Raw genomic sequence first — 14,423 nt, forward strand, 5'->3', positions numbered from 1 at the left:
GTTAGTCATTCTCCTAGTAATAGTGACCTACCTAACTCGCCGCGAGAAAAAGAAATTTTCGCAGCTTGGTTGCAGTCTGAAATGCTGATTTTATGGTCATTTCACAGTGGCCCCACCTCTTGGCACTGATTGGTGGAGAGGCCACAGGGGGAGGAGGGACATGGGGGCAGCCACCATCTCGACTTCTGGCTGCCTTCCACAAGGCCCCACCCGTCAGCGCTGATTGGTGGAGAGGTATGTAAGGGCCAGCATTTTATTTTAAGTTTTATTTTTATCTTTTTGATTTCCTGGGAAATCTCAGCCAATGCCATTTTTCATGGTGACCACAGATTTAAATAGGTCTGTACCTATTAATGATCATTTTGGCCCCGGTGGTCAAAGGATGTTTTCCTTCTTTCCCAGCTTGAACCTTCTCCCTTGCATGCCCCTTAAACCAAAGAGTAAGTGGATTCATGGATGGGTTTACTTTGGAGAGGAGCGAGAAGCTGTTCTTGTCTACCTTTGGCAGTGGCTTGAATGGCAGGATGGCAGACATCTTATATTACTCTGATTTAGAATAGAAATGGTCCAAAACTGCAACGTTTAGACCTGACTTGGCAATTTTCCAAGTTATGGGGAGGAGGGGGTATCTGCAGAGTATTCAAGGTGGGGACCAGCTATTATACACGGACATGAGCAGTAGCTGTTCTGAAGTCTGGTGGTGCATGGACCCAGGAGTGTTGTTCTGGACTGCTGTGGAGCCAAGTTTTTAATTTCTGGCAGTCTCTCTCTCTCTTGCATGCTTTCTCTCTCTTTTGTTGAGTTTTACACCCAATTATAAGAATGCGCTTTTCCTATTGAACATGTCAAAATAATGTGGTTAGGTAGTGAAAATGCCTGTGCTCTAGAACAGTGGTTCCCAGCCTTTTTTATACTGTGGACCAGCACGGTTGTGGGACGGGGCGCACGGAGCCAGCTGCCTCCCTTCTGGGGCTGCTCTGCCACCCAGCTTTAACTCTGCACGTGACTGCCGGCGGCAGAAGCCGCTCACCCGGGTGGACAGATGGGGGTCCGAGCAGGGGGCTCGTGCCATGACCCAGCAGCCAACTCTTCGCGGCCTAGTGGTTGGGAATCTCTGCTCTAAATCAATGGTTTTCAACCTGCGTACCCCTGGGAGTTTGCAGACTATATCTAAGGGGTCCGTGAAAGATGAATATGATCAATTAAAAGTGTGCGAATACCCACCCTTACAGTTCAAAGGGGTCTGTACCTCCATTAAACATTTTTAGGGGTCTGCAAATGAGAAGAGTTTGAAAATCACTGCTCTAAAGCATCATAGGCTTATGCAATTCTAGCAAAAGTGGATAAAGGCCGGTTTCAATTAAACAGGAGATTAGATTGAAAAACAAAGTACATATTTGCTGGATAGCACTGGGCCTCATTCTGCTCTATTACAGAAATGTGAATGTGGATTAACTCCATTAATTCCTAGAGAGTGATTCCACTTCTATGTTTCATAACCAAGAGTAAAATTTGGGCTGTTAACTCTAGTACCTACAGTCATAACAAATATTTGTATGCTGTAGAATAAGGAATTCACTTAGTTTTTAAAAGCAGCTGAATTCAAATTCTCCTTTCATTGAAAGATCTTGACATCAGTGGAGACCCTTCAATCCAACCTCAGTTAAGTAAGCTTTGTGACACCCTGTGAGGCAAAGTTTTGCATATTTTGAGGATGAATGAAGAAAATGGGACGCAGGGGAGTGAATAATTTGCCTAAGATCACAAGGCTAATTGATGGCAATACTGGGACAGAACTCAGCCACTTGACTCCCAGCAATAACTACTCAGCTGTGAGATAGCCAACATACCGCTTCAAGATGCAAGGGATGTTGGCTAATCCTATAAAGGCTCCTAATGTTTCAGAATGTAGCAGTTAACTCACCGAACTGGGTTCTGTCATTCAAAACTATCCCCTTTTTATTTCGGACTACATGGCCCAGGTCAACAGCTCTCTTCAAGAAACACTAATGCAAGGCATTTAGCGGGGATACCAGCTCCCTTTGCTAAATACAAAGTGCTTGTGTCTCTTTTAGCATTCACACTGTAAAAGCTATATGACCCTGTTTCAAGTGTCTGGGCAGTGGTGTTTTAGATTAACTGCCCTTCCCCTAGTGCAAATGGCAGTTTTATAGACAAGGTGACTTGACCTATAAACCTAAAATCCTCTTTGAAGGGAAGACTCTCTTAGCTTCCCCAGGTGTTCAGAAATTGCACACGAGAAGCTTAATGACTCAGGCTGTCTTACTTTCCCGGGGATTTGTATGCTTAACTATGGCAAATCTAGGGTCTGAAAAATGAGCAGGCAGGTGATTTAACTTGGAGTTTTCCCTAAATGAAATTTAACTTTTTCAGGGTAGTAGTACAGATAGTCAAAATGCGCGAGCCTGAATTGATGCAGTCTTTGCAGGTTAGTCCAAGATGTGTAGATTGAACTGATAAGCAAGTGAACAGACATTCACTTCTGATTCCAGAAATGCAGCCACATGCTTGCAGTGTCCCAGGCCAGAAGCCGGGGGGTGCTAGAGCACACCTCCCTGCTTGGCTGGAGCAGACAGCTTGGGTCAAAGTTAGCCTGCCCACCCTGCAAGCATGGGGGGGGGCGTTTGTAGGGGAATTGCAAAGCATCCTGGGATGCTGAGGGACTGTGGGTTAGCTTAGTCTGGAGGGGATCTGGGACAGAAGTTCAGTAAACTGATTTAACCTAAATCAGTTAAGTCTGATACTACATCCATCCAGGTTTATCTGAAACTGGTTTGAAAGTGGTTTATGAGCACTGAGCTTCTCTTGTGTTACAGATTTGAACCGGTTTCCAATTACTTCTCTCAGTTTATGTATAATTTCTGTCCCTAGCCTATATAACCAATATATTAAACTCTCCTCTTCCTTTATAGAATGCTTAGGGAGCAACTGTCTCTCAGCTTCGACAGCTGAATGTAATGCCTACGTTTTCCAGCCGGTTGCTAAATTTCAGAGTTCAGCCAGAGTAAAAGAGACTCTGACTGGGTTAATGAAATGAATGCAGCTGAATATAAGTCTGGAGTGACACCAAACCCAGGGACATTTCTTTGTTAGATGGGTCAATTGTACCCTTGGGATAAAAAGTCACAGTTTCAGGAGTTTACAGGAGAAAGATCTCTCATTTATTCCTAATGGTCCCATACCTATTCAGGTCTAACTCGGGCAAACTCCCAATGACTCTACCAGAAGTTTGCCCAAGTAAAGAATGAATACAAACCTAAGGCAGGGCTTCAGGAGCTAGCTGAGCATTCACGTATCCCCTAAGCCGATAACATCCGTTGTTGTGGGAAATGAGGTAAGTGACAGAATTACCGTCCTTCTGGGGGGGCGACAGGCAAGTCTCACATTCCCATGCTGTAATTCCCTGTCTCTGTTGCTGCTTCAACAATAGATTAAGAAGGGGAGAGAGTGAGAGCAGAGCAAAGAGCTGTTGGAAACTCTCGGCTGAAAACAACAGGGTTCCATTAATCTCTTAGCTGATCAGTAAAGTAAAAATTATTATACAGCTCTAACACTGTGACCTGAGAGAAAATCCTTCTGTTTCTGTTTTAACTAGTTCTTCTTGTGGGTTGTGAACAGCATATGCCCAGTGCATATGCCAGCTGTGCCAGCGAAAGCAGCTTCTGGGTACACAAGGGCTTTTGTTGTTGTTGCAGGTGTTGGGCCTCAGGCACTCAGTGGATCTCCATCAGGCTTTCTACTGGGGGACCTCTGCTTTTCTGCACATGCAGTGCCTGATCTGGGAAGCTCGCCATGTAATGGATTACGGTGCAGTGATCACTCTGGATTAGAATAGGGGCCCATCCAAGGTGATCGTCCACTTGGGACTCTGCAGTGTCATGCAGCCAGATCTAATTGGAAATCAGCAAGGTTCAGCGCTTCCCTGTTGTGCCAAGACACGTGTCTGCTTGCAGGTGTATGAGATGCTATGAAGTTAAAGGGGGGGTTTTTTGAAGGAGCACTCCCCAGCCTTGTTGCTGTGGGCGGCAGGCCGGCTGCTTATGACGGCAGCGAGCAGAGTACGGAGCACTTCTGTCACTCAGCTTGTCAGGCAAAACAGTCGTTATGCTGTATAATGGAAGCAGTGACAGTAATAGCTTTGCCTTTACAATTAAAACACTTTGGCCTTGCCCCAACCTTCATTTACAATAAGTGTTTTGGTATTTGTCTGAGCCGTCTGCAGAACATGACTGGAGACAGGGTCGTATTCTACCCACATTTCCTCCTAGTAGGACTTTTGCTCACCCGAATTGCGTATCAGTTACTTCCTTGGCCTCTTGCTTTCCTCCAGCCCAGAGCTGGCTGCACTTCTGGTATACATGACATGTTAGGGTCATTTAAGGTGACAGGCACTGTATTACATTTGACATCTTATTTCTCGTCCGTTGTAACCATTTCCTACATTTTTAGCCTTTGAACTAAAATGTATCTTCCTAAAAGGAAGAAATCCATAAACATTACTTTTTTGGAAGTGTGCTGTAAAATCCACACCAAATTGAGGAAAAGTATCAAAGTATGACAAAACCATGCTGACGCATGTCCCTTAAAGCACTGAATGATTTAGCAATCAGGACTCGTAGCAGAGATGATAGCTTTTATTAGACCAACAAGATTTTTTCAAAAAAATTTTTTTTACATTTTTTTTGCAAAAATCTTGTTGGTCTAGTAAAAGATATCATTTCTACTGCAGGTCCTGATTGCTTTTTCCTCTAGACCAATACGGCTACAACCTGGATACCTGAATGATTTAGGCACACGCACAAGTTTCTTTGGGAGGGGGTTATATATCTTAGAGAACAGTGTTATGGGATTTGATGAACACATTTTAATGAACATTAATGCTACTCATGATGTAGACAAGCTGGAGATGTTTTAAGGAGCCTTGATTGCTGGGCTTTTGGGACTGCAAGGCACAGAGTTGTCTTTGTTCTCTGACTCCACCCTCCCAATCAAGAGCTATCATGAAATTGTCTTCTCCACTCCCACAGCTGTCTCAGCTCATTATCCAAACTCCAAAAGGAGCATAAATGGATGACCTGATAATGCTGGGGATCGTGACCTACCTGTGAAAGGCTGGCTACAGGTTGGGCTCTTCAAGCTGCGCCTGTGACAGTCATCCTCACTACAGACAGACCTGCTTTTTTTCATAGTGTCAAGTTATAAGACAGGGGGAAGCAGTGTCAGGCCTGAATCTGAAGGATCCGGTCCAGAAATGTAGAGGCAGGAACAAGAAAGACCTAGTGTGACCTAGCAAAGAGCAGCGCCTTAATGGTCTAAACAGAACAGGCAGGGCTCCAAGAACCTTTAATTAAACCAATAGATTTGACTCAAATGTAGGAGCAACTGCATCCACTCTGAAAGCCTCTCTCTTCTTTTAAGCTTATGCATCTGGCAAGAAGCGATGGGACATTCCCACCTCTCAGGCTGAGCAGCACAGCACTGGAAAGCTGCAGTGGGAGCCCCAGTGCCAGTACCACCTGCGCCACCTTCAGGACAGCACTAGGATTTCAGCGCTTCTGCCACCCCGGCTGGAAGGTCACTGGATTTCTACAGGGTGAGCATCCCAAAAGCTCAGGCGGCTTTGAAAACCATCTGTCCCTTCCCCACCTCCTCCCCAGGTCCTGAACTGCAAGCTTGTCTTCCTCAGCAGCACTAGACTGGGCTCACCACTGTGTTCAGCTGAAGTGTATGTACGTGCTTCTGGTGATGGCTCTGTGTAAGGACATGCCTATGAACTGCCTGCAGCTGGGAGCCAGCCCCAAATTAAGCCCCTAGAGGGGAACATCCTTGCTGGTGGATCAATCAGTGCAGCTGGAACAATGGCCTTTTTTTTTTTTGCAGATAGCTCTTTACTTTAATATGAGGCCAAACTCAAATCCTTGTTAGCAGCTCCACTCTGCCCCTGGCACAGGCTGCAAATCCAGAACCAGATTCTGCTTCCAGACTCGCTCGCCCCATGATGTACTTTCTCTGCCAGGGAGAAAGGGACAGGTGCTGCCCCTTTATTGCAAGCCATGCTCAGGTTTCTGTATCATTTACCATCTTGTTATAGAAGAGGCTTCAGCATGGTCATGAGCCTGGCTGTTTCTGGGGGCCTTTACTAGTCAAGCTTTCTGCTCCAAACAATGGAACAAAATCCACCAGTAAGCATGGTAGTGATGACATTGAACCCCAGTGCTTCCCACCTGGGCTGCAGATTCCTAGCTGTAGCAAAGGGGAGGGGAAAAAAAAAGCCCCCAGAAGCCTCCTGAAAAGTCTCCATTTGGGCTGCACTCCTAAGCTAAACCTCTGAGATCAGGATGTGTGCTGAGGACTGTCATAGCCCCCATGTGAAACTACTTTCCAGACACCTGTACAAAACATCCACGCTCAACTAAGTTTCCAGACTCCATTCTACTTATCGGTTAGTCACCCTACAAATTAACCTAAAAGAGCTGCTTGCTGCTGTCCATGCCTATCCCCATCTGAACAGAGCAAACTCCCAAACTGGAGTAAGAATCATAGCCCCAGATCGCAACTTTATAGTCTCCTAGCCACCCTTAATTGGCTAATCAGCCCTCTCCCTCTGACCCAGATGGAGCCTTGCAGTCAGCACTGCCACTACTGCTCCTCCAGTTGCTAGGAAAATCTGCCCAGCATTATCCTAGAGTTAAAACATGTTGGTCTCCATAGGCAGGATCCTCAAAGGAACTCAGGGCCAGATCCAAAGGAAGGATTAGGTGCCTTAAGTAGAATTTAGGCAGCATATAAATGCTTTCATCTAATGTTATAGCCCTGAAATCCCCTGCACAGCTGGTGCTTCTCCCTGGAGGCATGTAAACTCTGCAAGTGCCTCAGCTTTGAAACTTAAAAGTTGTTCAGACTCTAAAACTCTGCTTTGCACTGACCCAGGTGCACCTCAATCATGACATGTGCCTGCTGCCCTTCCTTTGCCCTCCCAGCCTGACCACGATCCTCAAGCTAAGTGCCCTTCTGTGGAGGGGCTCAATCCAGGCCTCGGGGTGCATAAGCACCCGCTGACAGTATCGGCCTCCTCCCAACATGCAGCAGCACAGTGACCTGTGGTGGGCATGTGCGCCGAGGGTCATCCCCTCTGTATCCAGCAGCTCAGGTTTAAAGGACTCCCCTCACAGAAGGAGACCCAGGCTTCACTCCCCCAATCAAACGTTTTCTATCAAACCCAGCCTCCCAAACCCACTCATGCAAGCACGCTAACCACTGGGCGGCAGCACCAGTCTTCCTCACTCTCTCTTTCTGGCCAAATGAATCTTGTATTCTGTGCAGAGGAAGAGCATCAAGGGGGGTGAAGAATGGGTTATGCCCCAATGATTAGAGCACTTGCCTGGGTCAGGGGACATGCAGTCTGAACTCTCAGGGCGAGGAAAGAACTGAACCTGGGTGTCGGGCATCCTGAGCAAGTGCTGTAACCACTAGGCTCTAGCTGCTCTCAGTATTCATGAGGCCTAGAAACTTGGTTTAAAAACATCTGAAGGCAGGAACTCCCCCTGCAACTGCAGAAGCCGGGGCTTGACCTAAACGCCAGTTGTGAGACTACTGATAAAATCAGGAGAGTTGATGGTTCCTTGGGACTGAGCAAAGAGCTTTAATAGCAGCAGTATGCATCACCCATTAATCCCTTTCACAAACCTAGGTCAGGCCTCCCTTTTGCTAGGGAGGGTCGCTTTGTTGTCAGCTGCGGGGAGAATATCTCCTGGTTTTTTACTCATGGGCAATTCCTATCCCAGTTGCCTGATTCCTCTGGGCCCCTAAAACAGAAACATTGACTGCTTGTTTGTGAAACCATTTACTTATTTATTTATTTTTAAATGTTGTGTCTCAGGCCAAATCAGTTCCTAAGCCCATGGATAGAGCACAGCTCAGCTGTTCAGGCCTGTGTGATGTTACCACCAGCAAGTATCCTACCTCCCAGACTCATCATCAGTCTTGGGTTTCAGATACACCCAAATCCATGGCAGGCATCCTACATGCAAGTCCCAAGCCCAGAGGCCTTGGGGTTCATCTATCCCCTGGTCTTGCTTGCCCCCAGCCAGAAGGCCATAGGAGCAAGCTATAGGGAAAGCCTGAGAGCAATTGCTTATTGCCATAAAAGGTGTAGCTGTGATCCTCCCATTGGGTGCCCATCCACAGTGCAATTGCCATGTCTCTTTTCTTCAGCCACGCTTTGGTCACTGGAGGGATGGTGGCAACAGGGCCCTTGATATCTTGGGGAAGGAAGTGTGCAGTGGCAAAATCCTTTCAGCCTGGGAACAGAAGAGGCAAGCGCCCCACTAGTTTCTCGGTAGAGAGAAGCAAGGTGATATGCAGCCCCAGCTCTTTATTCAGGACATAAGGACTCTTTCCTTTCCTCTCTGCCCTTAGCTGTGAGGTGCGGCCGGGACCGGAGTTCCTCACCAGATCCTACCTGTTTTACTCCAACCGCCTATTCAAGGCCTATCAGTTCTACTACCGGGACCCATCCTGCCGGGACCCCTCCTACTCCCTTGTCATCAAAGGCAAACTCCGACTGCGCCAGGCCTCCTGGATCACCCGAGGGGCCACTGAGGCAGATTACCACCTGCACAAAGTGGGCATTGTTTTTCACAGCCAAAGGGCCATGCAAGAGATTGCTGCTCAGGTCAACCAGACCTCAGGAGGAGGCTGCAAAGGATTCCTGCCACCTGGACGGTCCTGGGCTCCGGGAGCCCTCTATGAGCTGCTGAGTGCCAAGACAGAGCGAGATTGCACTGCAGCCCTCGGTTTTGCAATGCACGAACTCAGCCTGGTGCGGGTGGAGAAGCATTACCAGCCCCTGCTCCAGCCTCAGCAGGCAGGCAGCAGGGTAGTGGAGGAGCTGTATTTAGGGGACATTCACACCGAGTGGTCGGAGAGGCTCCATTATCGACCAACGGGGTATCAACGCCCTATGCAGAGCGCCATGGTAAGCACATTGCATCTTCCCAGTTCGTACTAGAAACTCCAGCTCAGCTTCCCCACAGCTCCTTCATTTGAGAAGCATGTCTGTCAGCCCCAGGAAGGGTCCCTCAAGATCATAAGCATGCACGCAAAGCAAAGGAAAGACAGGGCAGCGAACCTGCCCAGAAAAGGCAAGCAGGGTGCCAGGTGTGCTCAGAGGCCTAACCACAAAAGTAAGTCCTTGGTTGTATGTAGATCTGGCACATTTCTGCACCGAGAACTTGGCCCTTGAAAGTACGCAGGTCCAAGCAGTATAGTGAAAAACCATATGGGAACAGCCCTGTATTGGCAGGGGCATGGAGCTAATAGGTTTTCTTTAGCTTCTCTGTTTCCATTAGAAATGCAGACTCAGATCCTGCACCAAGTTTAGTGAAAATATCAAGTCCTGCAGCATTATAAGCTCTCTGCACTGCTGTTTGTCTTGCGTCCCTTGTTTCAGTTCTTTGTCCTGTCCTTCAGGTTGAAAGAGGAATGAGGAAACAAGCATCGCCCATTAAATCATTATTCCTCAATGTAATGGCATTAGAAGAGGAAATTGCCCTGAATACAATTATGTTATTACGCAGAAATCAAACTTTCACTCTGACATAAATAAAATTAAACAGCAGGCTTAGTTTCTTTTTATTTTTTGCCAGCACGCTGGTTCACTTCCAGAAAAATGTATTTTTATCTAAATCATAACGAATCAATTCCGAAATGTGATTGAGCAGTGAGATGGGGAGAAAAACCTTAGTGAACATTACCAGATGGAACAGAAGTAACCCAAATAAAAGGCTTGCTAGGAAGGGAAGGGAAGGGAAGGGCTGGGGGTAAGGGAAGCTTCCACCCCCCCGATATTGCAACTTCAGAGAGAAAAAAAGAAAGGCATAAAATGACAAACCTTGAAGTAACATGCACAGATTGGTATGAACTTGTGTTATCTTAGGCCAAAACTATGTCCATGAGCTAAGCCAGATGATAAACAAACATTTAAAAGTTAATTTAAAACCAAGCTTCAGATGTCGAAATTCACTTTCTGAATATAGTTTCTGCAATTAATCAGCTAACAGCTCTCCAGAACTCACCAACACATGATGTCATCACTTGGGGATAATTAGGAGCTGCCAAATATTAGAAATAACTTCATGTGATTGGTTTTGACGACTAAAACTTTTTAGCTTCCCATCTGTAGCATTAATTTGGCTGGACATTTTTTTAATTAACTCACGTGCAACATTAGTTTGCATTCATAGGAGAGTTCTGCAGCCCTGCTAGAAGCTATTTTTTAACCTGCTATGGGGAAATACTATCTTTACTCCTTTAAATCTGTATCTGTTTTAAAGTAACCCATTCTCCCCAAATTACCTTCCATTTTCAAAGAATTTCCTGTCTACAGAGAATATAGATTTGCCAACTTCTGGGATTATTTATCCATAATGTACTATATACTGTCAACACTCATTAACATGACAGTAGCAGTAAAGCAAGCTGAAAACGACTAAATTGCAGCAGACTCCAATCAACTTGCCTGTAAATTACCCACCCTACTGTTAACTACCAAGTTATTTAACCTTGTTCCGTCCAAACAGTTCAGTAAAGATTAGCTGGCATTTCAGAAATGATCAAATGTTATGACACTGGTTATTTGAAAAAGATCAGTCACTATATACTACAATATTTTTTCCACAAAATCCATAGGAAAATAGGTTTCAGCACTGCACCAGAAGCTCTTAGAGAATTAGAATTAGACATAAGGACAGGTTTGTCTTGGAGGCTTGGAAAGACTCGGATCGCAGGGGGCCCCTTCAAAATCAAGCATGGCTGGGTCTGCGTTCTTTGGTAGGAGCTTTTCTTTAGGGCCTCCTATACACTTATCTACAGCTCTGATTCTTTCCCTCCCCTTTCTGAAAGCTCTTGGGGGAGCGCTGGCTTTACTGACACCATATGATTCAATATAAGAATGCATCTCTGATAGTGCCCAGCAGCACCTGCACAGCCTCAGTGACCCCAGGTGGTGTTTTCTTTGGGTTCAGCTTTACTTTGCCTAAAGTTGGACAGGCCCATGGTAGCCAGGGGCCTGAACTCACATAGTTGCGGATGTTCTGAAGTGAAAAACCCTCTGAAAGAAAAACTCAGGCTGTTCTGAAGGTGCCTCCCCTGCCCTGCTTCCAACTTGCATCTTGGCCCATCTTCTACTCCTGAAACATGCATGCACATACGTCTCCAAAGACAGAATCCAGCTTATTCCTCCTTGTGTCCCCTTGAATACCTGAGGTTTGGCAGTGCTTCCCTTCAGCTCACTGAACTACATAGACCTATTTGCTGCTCACATTCTTCCCTGGTGCAATGCCGTGGACCTCCATGGAGTTGCCCCAGGGATGCGGGACTTTGGCCCATTGCTGTTTGAATATTTGGGCTGGGTTTTGCATTTCATTTGCTTGCATTGTCTTTCGTTTGTCCAACAGCATCACGTGCATCCTTGCCCTGCTTGTGGGATCATATACCGGGCTGACGAGCACCGACCGCCTGTCCTGCCTGCCAGAGCTGAGCTGCCGGTGCAGTTGAGTGGCAGATGGGTGAGCACTCAGTGTGAGGTCCGGCCAGCGGTGCTTTTCCTTACCAGGTACTTCATATTCCACGGCAGCAATCGTAGCTGGGAAGGCTATTACTATCACTACTCTGACCCACTCTGCAGACAGCCGACCTTCACCATCTACGCATCTGGACATTACACCAAGGGCGTCCCATCTGCCAAAGTGAGAGGTGGCACCGATCTAGCCTTTAAAGTGACCCATGCTCGGGTTACACCCATGGATCAGGTCACAGTGACTATGCTAAACTCCTCCGCACCGGGAAGCTGCGGAGAGGCTGGTTCTTGGAGCGCTGGGCTGGAACAGGATATAACACCCACGAATGGATGTTTGGCTCTGGGCATCAAGCTGCCTCACATGGAGTACGAGCTTTTTAAAACAGAGCAGGATGCAAAAGATCGCAGCTTGCTGTTTATTGGTGAAAGGCCCACAGATGGGTCAAGTCCGGACAGACCTGACAAGCGGCCCACTTCTTACCAGGCACCTCTCATCCAGTGTGCGGGGGCCTCGGGGACTTTTGCTAGATACATCAGTCCAAACGACGTGGGGAAAGAGGAGACTAACCAAAGCAAAGTGCTAAAACCTTTGCCTGTGGCCTTGGTATTGTTTATAGCACTGCAGTTTGTAACACGGGACTAGGTGGTTCCAGCTGTCTGGTCGTGTGCAGACCGCTTTGGTGCTAAGACAATTTTATATCCTCTTCAGATAAGCACATCGGGAATCAGCTTTGCTTAGATTTGTACACATTTAAAATACGGACAAAGCCAGGGATTTTCCCTGTGTAACGTGCCTTACTACGTATTCTGCCTCCTGTGCACACATTGCCTTGTCTACCTGCTTCTGGTCCACACTTAATGTGGCAACATGGAGGCATTGCAAATTGTGTCGAGTAATTTAGCAATATTAAGAATACAGGTTATATAAATTAGAATTGCCATCACTGCTTGTAGCTTTCAGCATTTGCTAGGATATAACTGAGAGCTCTGTTCAGACCAGATGCCCAAAGCTGGCCGGTCAGGCTCCTTGAAGCTAAGTAGTATTTTTCCCCTCATTTCCTGTTCCTAGAAGCTCAAATACCCAGCTTCAGCAAGGGCCCTGGACCGCTGGCAGCAAATCATGCCTATCCCACTTCGTATGTGCACATACACCTATGTCAGAAGAGATGGGACATAGTGACGCAGAAGAGTTCAGAGCGGGTTGCTTTCTGCTCACGTGTATGTGGAAAGCGTTCCACTCCGAGTGTTTGCCTGAGAGCACTCTCGCAGAGAGGGAAGGGCTCTGGTAACAAACTGAGGCCATCCCTGCAGTCCTCAGGCACACAGATAGTTTTTCCAACCACTTATTCCCAGGCTCTGGGCTACAAGGATTCCAGTTCACTTCTGTTCATAAGCTAACACCAGTTTAGAGAGCAGTGATCCCACATCCCTTTCTGCTCCTACTTTTGCTAAGTCACTATATGCCATCTAGGCCAGGTTTGGGGTCACACTGATCCCACGTGTCATACTGTTGCCTTGCCTAATAGTCCGAGACATCACCGGCCCATTTATGACTCTGTCACCCTGTACTATGCAAACCCAAGCCTACATGCACATGCAGACTTACAGCCATCATCTCCTTGGGCCACCTATTTTTACACCCCTCGCTTTGGCAAAACCCCTATAGCTTACTGGCCCAACCCTTAATGAGAGCCTTCAGTCTGAATCACAAAAATGACATTTCCACCTATGTGCAAGTCTAAGGGTGCTTTATAAAGCTGACATAAGCATGAGGGAGAGATTTATAATCAGAAAGCACCATCAGGTCCTGGCTGTTTACCAGCTGCCAAGTGAACGAGGTATGGAATTATATTCCCTATCCTACTGCAGCAAAGAGGCATTTAGCTAACTTGGAGAAGATACCACATGATAGCTAAATCCTGTCTCACAAAGGATCTTTTAAAATCTGCTAGGCAACATCTACATTTAATGCTGTATTTACAAAAACTGCATCTTGTACTTTAGGTAATTTATGGGTTTTATAATGTATAAATACTTGGGTTGGGGGGGTGGCTTTGTACGTTAACAATTGATCCAAATGAGATGCTTATACAGTTTGTGGTCTAAGTGCTACCATGTTTCTGTTCACAGAAAAAATATAATCTTGTACAAAAACACCTGCACATCTTCCCAAGCTTGTTTTTTTAAAGGTTGTTGTGTAGTTTTTTAAAAGGTTGTTGTGTAGTGTTGCCTGCTGTAATGGAAGTCTCCAAGGGCAAACTCACGTGTTTAAAGAGGAAATGGACCAGCCATAATGCAATGACTATAAATTTAATTTATTATATTTTGTTTCTCTTGCATGCACAGGAAATTTTACATTCTGCCCAGCCACACTGGCATATCAAAGTAGAAACAGTCATTTCAAACCCCCTCTCCTTCCCCCGACATGTCTGGATGGTCTTTTCTTGCTGGGGTTTAAGGATTAGCATTTTTAAGCCAGTCTCACCTTCTTTTGAACAGGATTGTAAAATTGGGTGAACCGAGTGGTAAGTCCTGGAATGGTGTAGCTGAAAGTCAGCTGTGCCATATCCCCATCCAAGCATTCATTGTTCAGCACCTTCAACAGATCAGTGTCCCCCCAGAGCAGGCTGGCCCACTGATGCACCTGTGACTTAGGCTGCTGCCATTTGAATTCACCAAACCACCACTTTCCCTTCAACATCCAGGGGGTCCCTTGGTGGTCTTCATTCTAAAACAGCAGACCAAGCCTGAGGGTGTTTCCTTGAAACCTTGACGAACGTCTAACCTGAGCTGGTAAAGGAAGTTCTGAATTTTAGCTCAAAGA

The 14,423-nt window shown here is 46.4% G+C and overlaps 1 protein-coding gene across 1 annotated transcript in view; it reads left to right on the forward strand.

Moving 5' to 3' along the window:
- APCDD1L (APC down-regulated 1 like) overlaps nt 1-13,591 on the forward strand; it is a 27,994-nt gene extending 14,403 nt beyond the window's left edge. Inside the window, exons 2-4 of the mRNA XM_019510187.1 lie at nt 5,440-5,614; nt 8,440-8,998; nt 11,478-13,591. Of these exons, the coding sequence (XP_019365732.1) occupies nt 5,440-5,614; nt 8,440-8,998; nt 11,478-12,242 (1,499 nt within the window). The 3' untranslated portion in view covers nt 12,243-13,591. The remainder of the gene's footprint in view (nt 1-5,439; nt 5,615-8,439; nt 8,999-11,477) is intronic.
- The last annotated feature ends 832 nt before the right edge of the window (nt 13,592-14,423 follow it).

This window comes from Gavialis gangeticus, unplaced genomic scaffold, assembly GCF_001723915.1.
Source record: "Gavialis gangeticus isolate Ggan-Ray unplaced genomic scaffold, GavGan_comp1, whole genome shotgun sequence".
NCBI classification, from domain to species: Eukaryota; Metazoa; Chordata; order Crocodylia; family Gavialidae; genus Gavialis; species Gavialis gangeticus.